This window comes from Cajanus cajan, chromosome 1 (genome assembly GCF_000230855.2).
Source record: "Cajanus cajan strain Asha chromosome 1, NIPB_CcT2T_4, whole genome shotgun sequence".
NCBI classification, from domain to species: Eukaryota; Viridiplantae; Streptophyta; class Magnoliopsida; order Fabales; family Fabaceae; genus Cajanus; species Cajanus cajan.
Genome location: NC_138517.1, coordinates 30,096,867 through 30,115,409, shown reverse-complemented (window position 1 = coordinate 30,115,409; position 18,543 = coordinate 30,096,867). Strand labels below are relative to the sequence as shown.

The 18,543-nt window shown below is 32.0% G+C and overlaps 1 protein-coding gene across 1 annotated transcript; it reads right to left on the bottom strand.

Moving 5' to 3' along the window:
* Window positions 1–840: 840 nt before the first annotated feature.
* LOC109804494 (uncharacterized) lies at window positions 841–1,296 on the bottom strand. The gene has a single exon (XM_020366330.3). It carries the CDS (start codon window positions 1,195–1,197, stop codon window positions 1,030–1,032), a length of 168 nt encoding a protein of 55 aa, XP_020221919.1. The 5' UTR covers window positions 1,198–1,296; the 3' UTR covers window positions 841–1,029.
* Between the last annotated feature and the right edge of the window lie 17,247 nt (window positions 1,297–18,543).

Sequence of the window (18,543 nt, the reverse complement as noted above, 5' to 3'; positions counted from 1 at the left end):
ATTGTTCTTGTCCACATTATCACTGTCTCCACAGTGAGCTTGTCATTTATGTGGTTTGAATTCGAAACTTGGTAAAAAAAAAAAAATAGAAAAGTTACAAAAATATTTGAAATAAGATTATGAAATTTGAAATTTAAATTTAACCATTAGCTTGAGACTCTTTGTTTTTTTTTTCTTCTTAATAATGATGGTATTAGTATTAACTATATTTAGAAAATAGTAATTAATCTATGTAGAGAATAATGAATACATAACATGATAGATATTTTTTTTCAACATAATCTATTTTATAGTTAAGATAAATTTTAATTATTTGTATAACCAAAGAAAAAGGTTAATTTAAAAGTAACAATTAGCTCGAGACTTAGTTTTTTTGAAAGGTAAATTTAGTTCATGAGCACCAAAAGTCCAAAAACCGCAGACAAAAATTATAACAGTCTATAGTATTTGCCACATGATATTTTGTACATTTGAGTTATGCAAAGAATTAAAGTTTAAAATCATTACGGAAACTTGATATTAATTAACCCAAGAACAAGCAAGAATAATGTTAAAAAATAGGATAAAAAAATGAACCGAAAAACCAAACAAATTACAATAAATAATATTTCTTCTCGAGTCAATTTAAACATTTTTTTCTTTTCTGGAATAGTTTTTAATTTCCAAATGCAAGATCACGTAATTTCCTCAACATCTAAATTTTCTTCCGGGTGAAAAGTTTTCGAAGATCGCAAATAAATTGAAATAAACCTCTTAAAAACGTCATAAAGAACAAGAAGAGGATATACTCAACATTATGTAACCAAAAAGAAGGAGAGTTATCGTGAATAATTCAAGAAATAACCAAATAAATCACGATAATATTACACGATCAAATTCAATACTCATCATATAAACATCACATATAAAAAGTACATTGGGGAATGAATGTGTCAAAGAAGAATAAGAAATGGTGAATCATAGTAATGTAGAAAACACGTACGATGAGAAACATAACCTTAATTATCCCATACAATTAGTTGCTTCATCTCAGAAGAGAAACCCAAAAGCAAGAGCAACGAGTGAAGCAACCGCTGTTGGCACCATCAGAGCTGTAGCATCCGATGTGGGACTTGGAGCCGGTGACTCTGCAGCTGAAGCTGCCATCATCAACATGGCCATCACAACTAAGAAAAGCTTCATCTTCATTGCCTCCATTGTTTCTGAGAATGAACTTGTTTTTTTCTTAGAAAGCTTAGAAGAGGACTAAGGAGGCAAAGGAAGAGGTAGCAGTGGGTGAAAAGAAAGTGATGGGTGTAGGGTATTTTATATAGTTGATGAAAGAGGAAGACAACAAATGTGTAGGGATTATTGGTTTTGTAACGGGCAGGCTGCCCCAACATTTTTTTTATTTCGAGGATTTCGAGGCTGCCTTGTGGCTTACCTCAAACAAAGGATATAGGTTGCCTCAGCTTTTTTTAAATATGTCTCAATTTATTATGTTAGCATGGGGCATTTATTATTAGGACAAGAAGAAAAAGTTATAATGAAATTTGTGTGTGTGTTTTTTAATATGGTATTGAGAGAAGTATTTGTTTAAGGTTTTTGTTAGAAATTAGTCTCTTTGGGACATTGATTATATATTAAAAAAAAGAAATTAGTATTTTATTTTTATAAGAGGGAGATTGATTGTACTAAGGCTAAACTTTTTAATATTACTTTTTTTATTTTTATTAAACTTAAGATTTAAATTCGAGATCTTGAGATTTGAGGACTAACTGCAGTACTTGTTGGATCAACGAATACTAAAAGATTTTTAAATTTTTAAAAAATTTGTAAACTTGACAACAACAATCATGGTGGTGGGGATGGTCATGGTGATGGGGGTGGCAGCATAACTACTAGTACCACTACCATTATTGTTGTTGATGTCATCATCGTCATTGTCACTATCACCATTGCCTCCATCCATAACAATGATGGTGGTGGCATTAGTGACAACTCAATAGTGATAGTGATAATGGTGGTGGTGATAGTGGATGTAAGGGATATTAGTAATAATCTTGTAAAAGAGTGTTTATAATTGAGTTTTTATCTTAATTATTAGTTATTTTTATCTTACTAGAATTTACAAGTGTTCTTTCAATGGGATGACATCCTTGTTGCTCCAATATTCACCACAGCGAAGCCACTTATAAAGGGTCTTTGACGCTCAAGTTAGAGGAGACTTTTTTGTTAAGAATTATATTAGTTTTTTTTTATATATATACTTGATGCTTTGTATATAAGTGATTTATAGTGTTTCCTAATTTTAGGAGATAATCTTATGTGATATTTAGTGATGCGTTCTATGATTGTATGTGGAAATTAATGAATGTTTAGCTTGCATTTAATTTAATTTCACTATTTTTAAAATATTCAATTTAATCTTATTATTTTTAAAACGTTTAATTTGATTATCAAATTATTTAAAAGTATTTAATATTGTTTTTTTTGTTTAATTTCTTTAACGTTGTTGGTATTAATTTAAATAAAAAAATAATATTAAACATTTTTTAAAAATTAAAGAACCAAACTACATCATTTAAAAATACTAAAATTAAATTAAATCTTTAAAAAGATAAAGAAAAAAAAATATAATTTAATCTTATATATATATATATATATAATAGCTTAAACTTAAGTAAAAAATTATTGGCTGATATATCTTTATGAGATTTCCGGTCAGCCGCTCTGCCCGTTTGATTGCTGGACAGGGTGTCTTTATTGGGCTTCTCGGTGCCATACAGCTGTAGCCAACAGTTTGCAGGCCCATTCCTCTTATTTCAGTTTTTTAAAGTCACTTTTCCTTTTTTTTTTTAAATAATATTTTTATTACCTTTTCTTAAAGTAATAATCGAATTTGAACTTTGAATATACTTCGTCCTAGCCTGATATTGTTATACTTGGTTTCAATTGAATGTTTTCTTTCTTTATACTAAAATAAATGTTATGTTTTTTCATTTCATAAAATGATTAATGTATGGAGACATTCTTATCATAATTCCTTTTATGTTTATCTACATGAATCGAATAAAATTTATTTATTGTAAATTTAATCTGATATCATTCATGAATTAACAATGTGAAGAATAATTTGTTGGGGAACCTTAATTGTCATTACATGTTTAGCTTTTATAAGTTATTAGTTCTGTTTAATTATTTCTGAAAAGATTTTGAGTGATTTATTTAGTAGTTTATTTGTTGTTTAGGTATTTCCAATGTGTGGATAATTTAACAAAATGGTGAGGGTGATGACTGTTGAGCTGGTTTAGAGACTTTTGTTACCTGGATTATCTGATTCTTCCAATTGTGTGTATATATTAATATTAATATTAATATTATACATAATTTGAACATTGATGATGATTTTGATGTCGACTAACTAATGTCATTAAATTATTCTCCCTTGTTGGCCATGTGGGTCGTGATGATTGAACAGTTGAAGAATACATTATTTTTGTTCACAAAACTGTCACTAAAAAAGAAATGAAAACAAAGCTTTGGTATCACATGGCAAAAGGTTGTTGCATTTTGCATCTCCATTGGGTGTTGCATAGTTTCCTCAAATTCATCGATAATTGATGTGACATGACAAGAGGTTGGCAAAACTCAATTCCCTTTGCTTGACTTGGTTCAGCCAGAGTGGCTTAATTTTATTTTATTTTTATATAAAAAATTTAGATTAAGATAATATCTGACTTTCATATACCTATTTAGAACTAATTACTAACTTTTTTTATTTGGGAATTTTTAATAAAATTACAAATATCTAATCTATTTTCAGCATAAGTCCGTAAGTCCGTATGATAAGAGATCAAAGTTATTTAAGGCCTTATAACTAATTTATAGAATGAAGCATATTAATAATTTTTTTTTAATTTTACATGTATAAAAGGATGTATAAGTTCTAATTATTTTCAAACACCTTTTAAATTATTATTTTCTAATAAAAAATAAAAGGAATTATGAAATGTAATTAAAACATTAATAAATGTAATCATATTTGCAAGTTGATGAAATGACCTGATTTGAATATGTTCAACCCTAACTAAAGATAAGGAACGTTTATGCAAGTTAAGTTCTAATGGGATAATTTAGACTTGTTAGACTTATTTAGAGAATTTATATTGAGCTAGGCTATAGCTTATTTTGCTTGAAGTGGATATCCCTTGATTTGCAATGTTTTTTTTTTTTTTGATGATATTTGTAATGTTTATTTATTAACATAATTCCCACTTCCATGAACTTTATGCATAGAAGGAAGGTTCTGTATCGGGGACATAGCACTATAATTGGGTCACTGAAAATTTTTCTTTGATTTAGGATATGTTCAAATAAATTTATCTAGAAATACTTATAATAAAAGAAAAATAGGTTTTATATTTTAAGGTGTTGTCGTAAAGAAAAACTATTGTAGGAGAAATGTAAAATGAGATAAACATATTTATAGACTATGTAAAAGTTATTTTATATTGATTTTTTTAAAAAATTAAATCTTATGATAAGTTAATTTTAATTTATGAATAAGATGATTCCATTTTTTTCTCTCTTATAAAAGCAAATAAACCTTTAATTGCATTTGTATGGGCATGTTTTGTATATTTATTTACATGGACCTAAGTAAGTTTAGAGGAAAAAAATTGTAATTTAAATTGTTCTCTCATATTGCTTGGTGAAAATTTAAAGAGAAAAAAAGTATAAAAATACAAATAAATTCTAGAAAAGAAAATACTAATAGAAACAAGTAGTATTAAATGGGACTCAATTATGTATAATAATATATCAAGTTTTGAAGATAACTAGTATTTTAGTTTGTTATTGTATAGGCTAAATATATATTATATATATCTAATATTTATAATAAATTACATATACAAATAAATATTATATTTGAATACATAAATTATATTTAAAATTTATATAAATACATATTTTAAGTATTTAAATTATATTTTAAATTCATGATAAATAACTTATATTGTGAGACAAAATTATTTTAATTATTAATAAATTATTAAAATTATTAAAATTTAATCATAAATAAATAAGATAATGAGAACTGAATTACATAAACAAAATTAAAAAAAAATCTTTAAAAATTCTCTCATTAAAGAAAAATGTCTAAAAAATTATTGTCGCATAATAATTATAGGTGTGGATTTTATTATAAGTATACATTTTTAGTTTTTAAAAGGTAAAATATATTTAATATGGGAAATATAAATTAAAGAATTATGAGAATTAATATAAGTTGGGTCGAAGACAATGGAATTATTAGCTTTGCCTAGGTACGAGCTTTGGATGGGGCAAGATGACAATTAAGTTCACTATCAACATGTTGTAGCCACGTGTAAGTTGGAATATCTGTCTATCCCAATCCAATGGTGCCACAATTAAAATTATGGCACTGTCCTCACATCTAATGCATATTTACAAAACTATTTATCATTCATAGGAATTTTACGAATTAAATTTGTTTTCTTTTGAATCAGGGTAACTATTTTAAAACAAGTTTAAATATATTTTTTCTTGGTCATTTTGATTTTTTTCCCTACAAATTTAAAATCCATTTTTTAGTCTCTAATTTTGTTTAATATTCAAATGTCATTAATAAAATTGTCAAATAAAAATCAATTATTATTGAATTTGTTGCAAAAGATTCACGTATTAATGTCATTATTAATAAAAACAATACCGTTAACTTGATTTATCACTGTTTATGATGTTATTAATGGTTCCAAAGACTAAAATAAGTTTTTTTAATTATAAAATTAAAAATATATATTTAAGATTTAAGAGACAAAAATTATACTTTCTTAAAATTTAAGAGACTAAATAAATTTAAACCAAAAGAAAATTATAAGTGCGGGATTCGGGTTAGATATAGCCCTACCCCTATAATTACACTAAATAAATATTATATCTATAACTATAGTTATAAAATTATATATTGGTTATATTTATTAAACTAGAAGTTGATTTTTATTTTGTTTTTTTAAACAAGTGTTCATGTTTATATTAAATAAGTTGTTACTCGTGTGAAATTAAAGAGATTGCATTGGTGATTTGTTACTTTTTCACATTATGTGTTTAATGATGTTAAGTTTTAAAGATTTGTCTGTTCTTTCATGGAATATGCATGGCTTTTCAAATAAAAGAAGATAGAGACATGTGTATGATTTATCGACTAGATACAAGTCTAAGTTGGTGTTTGTGTATGAGATTCATACCACCTTTAATAAGACTGAGATGTTTTGGAGGAAGGAAGGTTATCAGATGTTAGCAGTGGAGGAAGCAAATGATCACTCTCATGACATTTGGATTCTCCATAAGGAAGGTAGGTCTTATCAAGTAGTGGTGATGGATTCTTTTTACCACTGCATTACCATCAAACTGGAAAAATTGACTAACTCTTGGATGTGTTTGGGTGTGTATGCTTGTCCCATCTACTCTAATCAGTGTTTTTTGGGGGACTATTTAGCATATTTTAAGATACATTCAGAGTTACCATGGGTGCTTATTGGTGATTTTGATGACACTTCTCTTCTGACTAAACTTTATGATGTGAGTTATTAATCCTTTTAATGACCATCCTACTAACTTTAAGGAATTCATACCCACCAATCTTTGTAATGTGAGTTACAAGCTCATATCAAAGTATTGGTGAGTCGGTTGAGGCCTTTCTTAGATGAGATTGTGAGGCCTTTTCAGAGAGCTTTATCCCAAGACAAAGCACAAAGGACAATGTTATTGTGTTACCGGAGGTTATTCACTATATGAATAATACTACGAAGGTAAAGGTGACATTGTGTTTAAATTGGATATTGAAAAGGATATTGAAAAGGCATATGATTAAGTAGATTGGGAATTCTTCCACAAGATCCTCATTTTATTTGTTTTTGCCTTAAATATGTTTTCAGTCATCAAATTTAAAGTAATTTTTGTTAATCTTTTAATTTTAAAATTGGTGTTTTTAATCTTTATAAATTTAAAATCTAAATCTATCGTTGTTCTTATTAATAAAAACATTACATTAAACTTCATTGATGCTATATAACTATCTTAATCTGTCACTTTCAGATATGTTATTAGGGATCTGAAAGACAAACAAGATTTTTAAAAATTATAAAGACTAAAAATAATAGTTTTAAATTTGATGGATCAAAAATAAATTTATCCTAAATTTGAGGGATTAAAAATATGTTTAAGCCTTTGATTTTTCTCTATTAAATCAAAGACAATTAAGAACATCTAACACTCCATTTTTAATGATAACAAAGTCACAATCTTGATGGACTTAAGATTTGGCTAAGTGATCGGAGAGGAAACATGCATCCAAAGCATAGAAGGAGTGAAGATAACAATGTTTTATTAAACAATATATCTTCTAGCAAACATGTAAAAGTAACAAGTATAACACAAAGCATTAAGCATCTAGCGCATATTGTCGCAACCCGAAAATTTCCGATCTCGCGACGTATTGTTTAGACATCCTTTTAAAAGTCTCATTAATTAAGGAATGTCCGGACACCAGACTAATCCTTAATTAATAGTTTTTGAAAATAGGTTCATGGAGTCGCCACCAATATTTTACTCAAAACATTGGAAAAAGAAAAGGTTTTTTAAAGATCCAACTATGGCCTTGATAACCAGAATTGGGTTTGGGGGTCGATTACGTGTAGGGAAGGTATTAAACACCCCTACAGCGCCCTCAATTGGTTACCCTATGATGAAGTTAACATTATAAAAATTAATAAATTAAATATTGAATCCCCTTTATTAATATTTATTTACATGCTTAAAATATAAATTAAGCGATTAACCCTAAAATATTTACATTATGATGTTTATTATAACAAAAAAAGAAGATAAAGATAAGAAATAAAAGGAAGAGAAGAAGATTAGCTGAAATACCTCTTGAACAAGCTTTATTGAATCTTTAAATATGAAAAAGGTGCTTTGTGGCGACCTTTCACACTACAGTATGCCTCACAAATCTCAAGAAATACAATAGGAGGGAGAGAGAATATAGAGATGCGACACAAATCTCAAAAAATATAATAGAAGGGAGAGAGATAGAGAATTTTCGTGCTCAAAGGAGTCTTATTCGAAATTTCTCTGGCCGTCAGGTGAACTGTGCCCAAGACTTCAATTTATAGGGATCAGCAGTGGGCCAAAACGGAACGGCCCGTTCCAGAGTAGAAAGTAACACAAATTTTCCTTTTCCAGAACGGCCCGTTCCAGATTTGCCTTGTTTGGAACGGCCCGTTCTGGTATTGGAACGGCCCGTTCCACCCAAAATATTTAGTTGATTTCAGTTACGTTGGAACGGCTTGTTCTTATATTGGAACGGCCCGTTCTGGTGTTCAGAACGGCCCGTTCCGATTTTGGAACGGCCCGTTCTGAGTTTTGGAACGGCCCGTTTCGATTTTGGAATGGCCCGTTCCGGGCTACTGAAACCACCTTATTTGGCCTTTAGGCCTTCTGATGTCTTGTCTTGTTGTTTGCCTACTTCGGAAGCCCCTTCCCTTCGTAATGGAGGTCCATTTCTTTGTTTGTGTGCCCCCTAGACGAAATTGGGTGTCTACAGCTGCCCCTCTTTACTTGTCCTTTGGAGTAGCTATGTGTTGCTTTTCCAAAGGCAAGTAAAGACGTAGACATTTCATCCGGGTCTCCTCCTCGTCTCTTTGGTGTTGGCGCTTCTACGTTCCTTCTCTTGGATAGGTGTATTCGCTCGTGTCCTCGCCCTTTAGAGTAGTTGAGTATTGGTTGCATACTCTATTGGGTAACAAGGCTAACAAACTGTACACCTGATCTTCGATCTTCAAGTAGATGCTCCATTGTGTCTCTTGTGATAGTGCATTCTTTTATTTGTAGCTTGTTGAAGAGGGAGTCTTTTCGTAGCTCAGCTTCCTTCACGGCTTTGTCGTATACCGGATTGGGAGATGACTACAGTCTCTCTAGACCTTTCCCTCACGGCTTTGTCGTATACCGGATTGGGATGTGAGTACAGTCTCTCCAGACCTTTCCCTCACGGCTTTGTCGTATACCGGATTGGGATGCGAGTACAGTCTCTCCAGACCTTTCCCTCACGGCTTTGTCGTATACTGGATTAGGATGTGAGTACAGTCTCTCCAGACCTTTCCCTCACGGCTTTGTCATATACCGGATTAGGATGCGAGTACAGTCTCTCCAGACCTTTCCCTCACGGCTTTGTCGTATACTGTCTCTCCAGACCTTTCCCTCACGGCTTTGTCGTATACCGGATTGGGATGCGAGTACAGTCTCTCCAGACCTTTCCCTCACGGCTTTGTCGTATACCGGATTGGGATGCGAGTACAGTCTCTCCAGACCTTTCCCTCACGGCTTTGTCATATACCGGATTGGGATACGAGTACAGTCTCTCCAAACCTTTCCCTCACGGCTTTGTCGTATACCGGATTGGGATGCGAGTATAGTCTCTCCAGACCTTTCCCTCACGGCTTTGTCGTATATCGGATTGGGATTTGAGTATAGTCTCTCCAAACCTTTCCCTCACGGCTTTGTCGTATACCGGATTGGGATTTGAGTATAGTCTCTCCAGACCTTTCCCTCATGGCTTTGTTGTATACCGGTTGGGATGCGAGTACAGTCTCTCCAGACCTTTGTTGTATTTTGAGGAAACTGTCGGTGCCCTCATTGGTTTGCTTGGATTTTGGTAGATATTGCCCCAAGGATGTTGGGTAGGAGGTGTGTCGTGATGCCTCTAATTTGGGCTGCTTTTGTCTTTTGTTCAGATGTTGTCAATTTGAATTTGTGTTTCCTTTTTGGCTTTTCTTGTTGGTGTTGTGGGATGAAAGACTGCCCCTAGGTGGATGGGCAGGAGATGTTTGATGTGCCCCTGTGTTGGTGGGCAAAGTGGATGGGTGACGGGAATTCTGGTGTTGCCCCTGTTGTGTAAGTATTGTGATGCCTCTCCAGGCGCTTGCTTGTGGTAGGTTTCTTTTTTCTGAATTTCATTTTTGTTTAGCTTCGGCTTTTTCATATTTGAAGCTTGCCTTTTTCTGCTATTTTTTCTTAAATGCTTTGGCTTTTTCAACATGTACGAAACTTGCCTTTTTCTATTTTTTCTTTTGTTGTCATCATTGGTGGAGGGATCCCATCCCATGATGATGTTATTTGCTGAATCTTTATTAATGAGTATTATTTCGGAAGCCACTCCTGGCTTTGGTGAGGAAATCATTCCTAGTCTGGCATTCTCTTGGATCATCTTTCATTTGGTGAAGAAGTAAGGCGTGGTGGCCTCTTCATGCTTATAGTTGCTTGCTTGGTTGATTCCATTCTATTCCACTATTGATGTGTCTTTGCTTAGTGGGCACATAGAATCACTTGGGGTTTTTGTTTGTCACCGTTTCGACTCATGCTTGGCTTTTGAGCTTTTACAAGTGCTTTGTCCTGATGACTCTTCTTGACCCATAGCAAGTAGAATGCATGAATGCATGGATGCAAAGAAAATGCAAGACAGGAATGATTCTTTTATTTATTCCATTTTTTTTGTGTAACGCCCTTCCATATGCCCCTACCTCATATGCATGAGATGCAGTTTATGCTCATGTATTTGTTCCTAAACATGCAATTCAATTTTTTTGTTGGGAAATTAACCTGTGCGCGTTAAGGTTAATGTTGACGATTCCTGTTTAACCATGTCATTTGTGATTATCGCCGGGATATGTTCTTTTGAACTCAAGGTTTCAGTGGCTCCTTGATTATCTAGTCGATGTGTAGTCAAGCGTCTCTAACCTCTATTTGAGGACATCTCGGCCTTCCCTCTGTGAGTATTCACTGTGCATATTTCGTGTATTTTTTCGGTACCATTTTAATGCCATAAGGGTTAAGAGAAAAGAAAGAAGGGATGTTTGTATTTATTATTATTATTATTATTATTATTATTATTATTATTATTTTTAAAGGGTTGTTAGAAGGGGTTTTCTCAAAAGGGAATTTTAGAAGAATGGCTAGCCAAGGTAGGCTTTGGTGTTTAGGGTTAACAAACAAAATGTATTCGCTACAAGGAAGCTATCATTGTGTTTTAGCCTTTTTGGAAAGTGGAGTGATGACCTGGGGTTGTGCTTTGTTTAGATGATTCCCTGAGCCGCCTTTCGGTTTTCAACTCAGAATGCTGCTTTGATGTCCTAGCTTTTGCCTAGGTTACTTGAGATGTGTTCCCTAGCGGACACTTTCTTTGGATCCTTACTTTTGCCTAGGTTTCCCTTTTTGGATTGTGGGTTTCCTAGTAGATCTTGCCCTAACTTTTGCGTAGCCCCCTTAGTGGGTTTCCTGCCGGGCCTTCATTTTTTTCAGCACTCATGAGGTATGGGATGTCTTTATTTTATCAAACCCTAGTCATGTTTGAATTCTGATTGTTCATTTGTTATCCTTTCCATGCTATTATTGAGTAACATCTTTGTTGCAAATGCATTTTGTTTGTTAAGGGTTGATGGATGAGGCCTAGAATGGATATTTGGAGGGAGAAGAGAAACAAAAGAGTGTTATGGCATTTAAAATAGTACTTTCAATTTACACGTGCCCCTTTAACAAAGCTCGAAGGCCCGGGCATGCCCCGAGTTCGTGATTCGTACACAGAGAGATAGACAAAGGTTGCCTCCTAGAAAGTCATGGATGATTTGATAATTTCAAAAAGACTGTTCCGCTTGATTGGACGTCGGTGTTTCAAACTGGGAGTGAAATCTTTATGAATTCTTGCGTTCGAAGGGAATACTCGAGCCACCTTTCGATTTTAACTCAGAGAGACATTTTTATATATCCCTAACTTTTGCAATGGACGTATCCTATCGGGATTTTAATTCTTTTTTTCTTTTACCCTAATTTTTGCCTAGGACGCCCTTTATGGGTTTTCATCCTAGCGGGTTTTCGTCGCGCAATGTCTTTATTTCTCAATTGGATTTTGTCTTGTGATTCCCTAGAAGCAAGGATTCGTCCATTCTTGAGCATTCCTCCTATCCCGACAATTGTCATTTCGTCATGGGAAAGTCTCGCTGTTTGAATCGTCGATTTGGGCGTGTGATGCCCTTAATTACTGATAAGTGTTTCCCGATTTGATGTATCAGGTTCGCATTTGATTACAGTAATTTCCATTATCTGGCTAACACGCACAAATTAGATTTCCCTTTTTATTCGTATTTATTATTTACAAGGAAGACGTGTTATCTATATGAAACATAAAATAGGATGCAAAGACATATGAGAAATTCAACGGATATCATTCTCATTGATTTTTGTTTAGAGAACATTCTTTGCATACTATTACATGTGTCTTCCATTTCTAATGAATGTATGCTAATGTACTATCCTAGGAGATGCATGATATTTATTTTTTGCCTAAATTTTATCATGTTTTTAACTAAGAGTTATGATGCATGATTTTTTTTGCTATATATATATATATATATATATATATATATTATTTTTTTTGAAATAAACTACCCTATATGATGCTTTAGAGTTAGGATATACAGAAGGGAATTAAAATTTTTATCATATTTTTTTTATTGATATCTACTTGTTTGTAATTCTTATCTATTTGAAATAAATAAACACAAATAAATGCAACACGCATATGCTCAAACAAATGTACACCCGCGAACAGTCACGTTTAAATCATTGGTCTGTGGTCCCTGCAAGAAAAGTGCATTGTATAGGACGGTTCTAATCTCACTGGTCTTAAGGCCCCCAAGGTGCCCCCATTATAGGGACCCAGTATCTCTATCGCCGTCACCTGGCAAACTCTAAGGTCTGTCGCAGTATTTTGGGCTAGAGTAACCGGTTATCACCTTGAGTGTGATTTCCGACAAGGCTTGCAGGCTCCAAAGCCAAACTTGGGCCGGTCGTACGTCAATCACTCCCTATGTTTATTACCCTCATGCCCCCGGGTGTAGGGGGAACTGTTGTGTGCAAAGATTTGTGTACAATTTTATTCAAACAGGTGCAAAATTTAAATAAACAAACAAACAAATATTAAAGCCAAACAAATAAAACAAATAAAGTAAAGGGGAAAAATATTTAATTTATTATTTTTATTTTATTAACTTCATCAATTAAATGGGTCTGACCCTCTTTAAACGTCCCCAGTGGAGTCGTCATCTGTCGCAACCCGAAAATTTCCGATCTCACGACGTATGGTTTAGACATCCTATTAAAAGTCTCATTAATTAAGGAATGCTCGGACACCAGACTAATCCTTAATTAATGGTTTTTGAAAATAGGTTCATGGAGTCGCCACCAATATTTTACTCAAAACATTGGAAAAAGAAAAGATTTTTTAAAGATTCAACTATGCCCTTGATAACCAGAATTGGGTTCGGGGGTCGATTACGTGTAGGGAAGGTATTAAGCACCCCTACAGCGCCCTCAATTGGTACCCTATGATGAAGTTAACATTATAAAAATTAATAAATTAAATATTGAATCCCCTTTATTAATATTTATTTACATGCTTAAAATATAAATCATGCTTAAAATATAAATTAAGCGATTAACCCTAAAATATCTACATTATGATGTTTATTATAACAAAAAAAGAAGATAAAGATAAGAAATAAAAGGAAGAGAAGAAGATTAGCTGAAATACCTCTTGAACAAGCTTTATTGAATCTTCAAATATGAAAAAGGTGCTTTGTGGCGACCTTTCACACTACAGTATGCCTCACAAATCTCAAGAAATACAATAAGAGGGAGAGAGAATATAGAGATGCGACACAAATCTCAAAAAATATAATAGAAGGGAGAGAGATAGAGAATTTTCGTGCTCAAAGGAGTCTTATTCGAAATTTCTCTGGCCGCCAGGTGAACTGTGCCCAAGACTTCAATTTATAGGGATCAGCAGTGGGCCAGAACGGTCTGTTCCGGTTTCGGAACGGTCCGTTCTGGCCCAATTATTATGTGTAAATTTCGTACCCTGGAACGGCCCGTTCTGAAAATGGAACGGCCCGTTCCAGAGTAGAAAGTAACACAAATTTTCCTTTTCCAGAATGACCCATTCTGGTATTGGAACGGCCCGTTTCACCCAAAATATTTAGTTGATTTCAGTTACGTTGGAACGGCCCGTTCTTATATTAGAACAGCCCGTTTCGGGGTTCAGAACGGCCCGTTCGGATTTTGGAACGGCCCGTTCTGAGTTTTGGAACGGCCCGTTTCGATTTTGGAATGGCCCGTTCCGGGCTACTGAAACCACCTTATTTGGCCTTTAGGCCTTCTGATGTCTTGTCTTGTTGTTTGCCTACTTCGGAAGCCCCTTCCCTTCGTAATGGAGGTCCATTTCTTTGTTTGTGTGCCCCCTGGACGAAATTGGGTGTCTACACATATTTGTGTCCAACATCCAATGCATTAGAACAGTGTCTCCATCTAATATTGTATATAAGTCCAACACTTGTTTGAACGTCTCTGCACCTTTAAATGGATCATATAAACGTTCAAAATAGTTGTTGATAAGCGTTCTAATAATTAGAGTTGAATATAAATGTATATATGTTTTATTTTCTCTTTTGTGTTTGTGCGCAAAATGATACAATAAAACAGTCCAACACAACGCCTAGAAAAGAAAAGTCATTTATAAAAGGAATTCTTTAGTCCTAACAAGAGCATGTTCTGCAAAGCCAATCCTACTTCATGTCTTATTCCAGATGAAGACTTTAATACTTTGAACCTCGTAGTGCATAGAACAAACAATTATATTCAATCAATCATTTGTCTCAAAGTTAGAATGGTCTTATGCAAGACTCTCACAACTTAATAAATACCTTCACATGAAGTCTATAAATACGAAAAGAATTGAGAAAAAAAATGACTTTTTGAACCTCATGAATATAAGTTTCCTTGTAAAGACTAGGTTTAGTGTGATATTTTCACTAATAAAAATACTAATATGTGTATTTTGTACAACAATATTTAACATATTCACTAATGACATTTGAGCAAAGTGACTAAATTGGATTTGTTTATATTACAGAGCTAAAAAACTCAATTTTAAATTTGAGAGACAAAAAAATTACATTATATTTGAGGGGCTAAAAATATATTTAAACTTAATTTTTAGAAATATTATCTAACTAAAGGAATACAACATAATTTAAAAAAAAATATTTAAAATAGTTAATAAATACATTAAAAAAATCAAAGAGATTTTTATAAGAATGTTATTCTAAATATATTTAAATGCATTAAAATATAATATTTTAAAATATTGAATTCTAATTTCTTATAATATAATAAATAAGGTTGTTGTTTCTTAATAATATAATAAGTAGGAAAGAATATATTAAAAACTTAGAAAGATATTTTAATGCATTAAATAATAAGATTTTAAAATATTTGGTTCTAATTTCTGATATAATATTATTAATAGAGTTGTTATTTCTTATATTATAATTGTTATTTAAAAGAAGATTTATTTTATCATAATTTAAAAAGAAGGGTTGAACTTTTATCTTTGTGAGCTCAATTCTCTTCTTATTAGGGTTTATAAAATAGTCTTTTCTAATGAACATACTTATTTAATTATTTTTCTTCTATCTCTTTGAAACTTTGGTGTTGTAAGAATCACAAATGGAGGAACAAGAAAGTTGAGAAGCAAAGTGCTACTAGAACCTTTGCCTTCCAATAACATTTTTCAAGAAAGTGGGGGATTGGGGGATGAGTTATTTTACTCAAAGGTGTGATTTAAATTATGGGTAGTGGAGTTGACTCTCAAATTTGTATGATTTTGTTTTGATATATGTTTATTGGCATGTTCTTTCACTACAAGAAATTGGCGGATTAGTGAAAAATGGTTCCCTTGCAAATCCCTCGCTACTCGACTCTACACAGATTTGCAATGAAATTACAAAAGAAATCTCCTTCGCTAACACCAGGTAGCTTATTAGCGACAAAAATGTTCCCTTGTTGTTCCTTCGCAAATTTCTCATAAAGCCCTCACAAAATTTACTTGCTAAATGTTTGCCAATTCATACATACCCTTGCCAATAAGTGACAAGTTTCCCTTGCAATTTTTGTGGCAAATCCATCTCAATATAATCGTGCAAACTTATCACTAATTTGTTGCAAGAATTTTGTCGTAAACTTATTACTAATTTGTTGCAAGAATTTCACCACAAAGACTTCACCAATCCTTCACTAATATTGTACATATTACTTTACTATTTGGTAGCTAATCTGTTGTAATATGGTGATCACAAATGCATTGCTAATCTACCGCAACATTGTTGCTAATTTGTCCCAATTAGTCCATTACAAAATCATTGCTAATCCATCACATGTTTTCCTTTACAAATTCCTAGTTGCCCCTCATTAATATGTTCTTATTTTTCTTCCCTATTTTGTTGCTACTTTGTTGCAATTTTTTTCCTTATTATTCCATTGATAAAAAATCCCTAATAAAATAAAAAAAAATATTTTGCTCACAGTTTGTTAGATTATTCTTTTTGAAAAAATAATTTGTTATTGTACCTGTTTGAGATTTAATAAATAGATTAAAGAACTTTAATTAGATAAAATCTACCAACTAATTAAAAAAAATATATATATACAAATACTAATATTAACAATACTTTTTTTTAGTCAAATCAATTAACTAACTCAATCTTTATGCTGGAGATTTCATATTCTCAAGCATCCTTAAAGAGAAATTGGTTAAGATAGTATTTAATAATTTAATTAGTTGTTGAATAAATACATCATTTTTAAACAATAAATCCAAAAGAAAGAAGTAATATAATAAAATAACCTCTTTAAAAGACACAAAGCTTTTTTAGATTATGGGTTGAAAATTAACTTGGTACAATTGATACAATTTTGAATATGTATCTTGTCTACATAAAATAAACAAACGAGCAATTTTTAAAATTTTGAAGATAATGAACTTACATCAAAGATTTAAAGTAGATTATTGAGAAAAAATACCTTGGAAGGTCTTCACTTTTGCTAGATTAATAATTACAATTGTACTATAGACTTCTCTTGCAGCAATAAATGCATTTAGTTCAACCACATATGGCCTAAACAAAGTAAACTAAATCCTATAACTATTATTGAAAAGATTTAGTAAAAAAAATCATGATTATAAATCAAATTTTATCAAATAAAAATCTAAAAAAAAAAAACAAAGAGTGAAATATATCCATCATTTTCTAGTTGAATGACATTCATCTTTGTCTTATTCCCACCCTCCTCAATCTCTCCTTTGGTTCCTACAACAGTTAATAGTCCCATGACATATGATTAAGTTACATATTCAAGCAAAATACAAACTTAGAAAAAACCACAATATTGTTTAATGAAAGGAAGATGTAAGAACAATGAAAATTTACCTACAAAATAGTTTGTATTAACATTACCACCAAGAATATAAAAAAAAATGGGGCAAAATTGTAGAGCGTGGTAGGGATAGACTCATTATCTACTAATGCTATCATATTGAAAACTGATTTTATAGTTATGTTGGGAATTTTTGTATATACCACCATTCCTACCAACACCAAAATAATGGTTATAATATATAGATGTCTCCTTCAAATACTTTTGAAACTTATAGATGAGTGTCTTATAAAAGTGTCGATTCTATCACATGAAACATATGAAATAAAATAACATGTTAACGGGAAAATATACAATAACAACTTGAAGTTTTAAGAGTATTATCACCTTCGAATCAACCAACACCAACTCCATAGAAAATGGTAAATTTTAGCCTCCAAAATCATAAACCAACCATAGTTGAATCACCCTAACCAAAATTTTCCAATTTTCTTTCTTGAGAAAGATTTCAAAGAAATATAGGAGAAGTTGTAGCTAGTAGTGATAATGCAACTCAGTTATAACAAAGAAACTTATAAACTCAACAAATATCATAACACAATGCCTAACATCATTGCTCAACGTATTTATAGAGGAAGGTGATACTTTGATCTAGAGTTTAATTTGAAATAAATTTCAAATTGAAATTTGAATCCTAAAATAAAACTTACTTGCGAATGTGTGCATCAAAATACGATCCCAATTATTTTTTCCTGCAATAGCAAAATTTTGAATGCTTTGAATCAACATCAATACCAAAACCTCTTAGAACCTTGTAATAATCAAGAAACTTGAACTCATCTTAGAAATCAAATTTTGGCATCGAAGACTAAAAAATACATAAAGGCAAAAAAAATTCCCCTTTCCGTGAATTACCTATATGACCTTTTCATATGTCACTATAGGAAATTGGTTTGAAGTGTGGCCTCAAAGTTGTTAGTCGTTGTCGCAACCCAAAAATTTTCGATCTCGCGATCTATGGTTTAGACATCCTTTTCAAAATCTCATCAATTAAGCAATGCCCGGATGCCAGACTAATCCTTAATTAAAGATTTTTTTTGAAAATAAGTTCATGGAGTCGCCACCAATGTTTTACTCAAAACATTGGAAAAATAAAAGGTTTTTAAAAGTCCAATAATTGCCTTGATAACCAGAATTGGATTCAGGAGTCAGTTA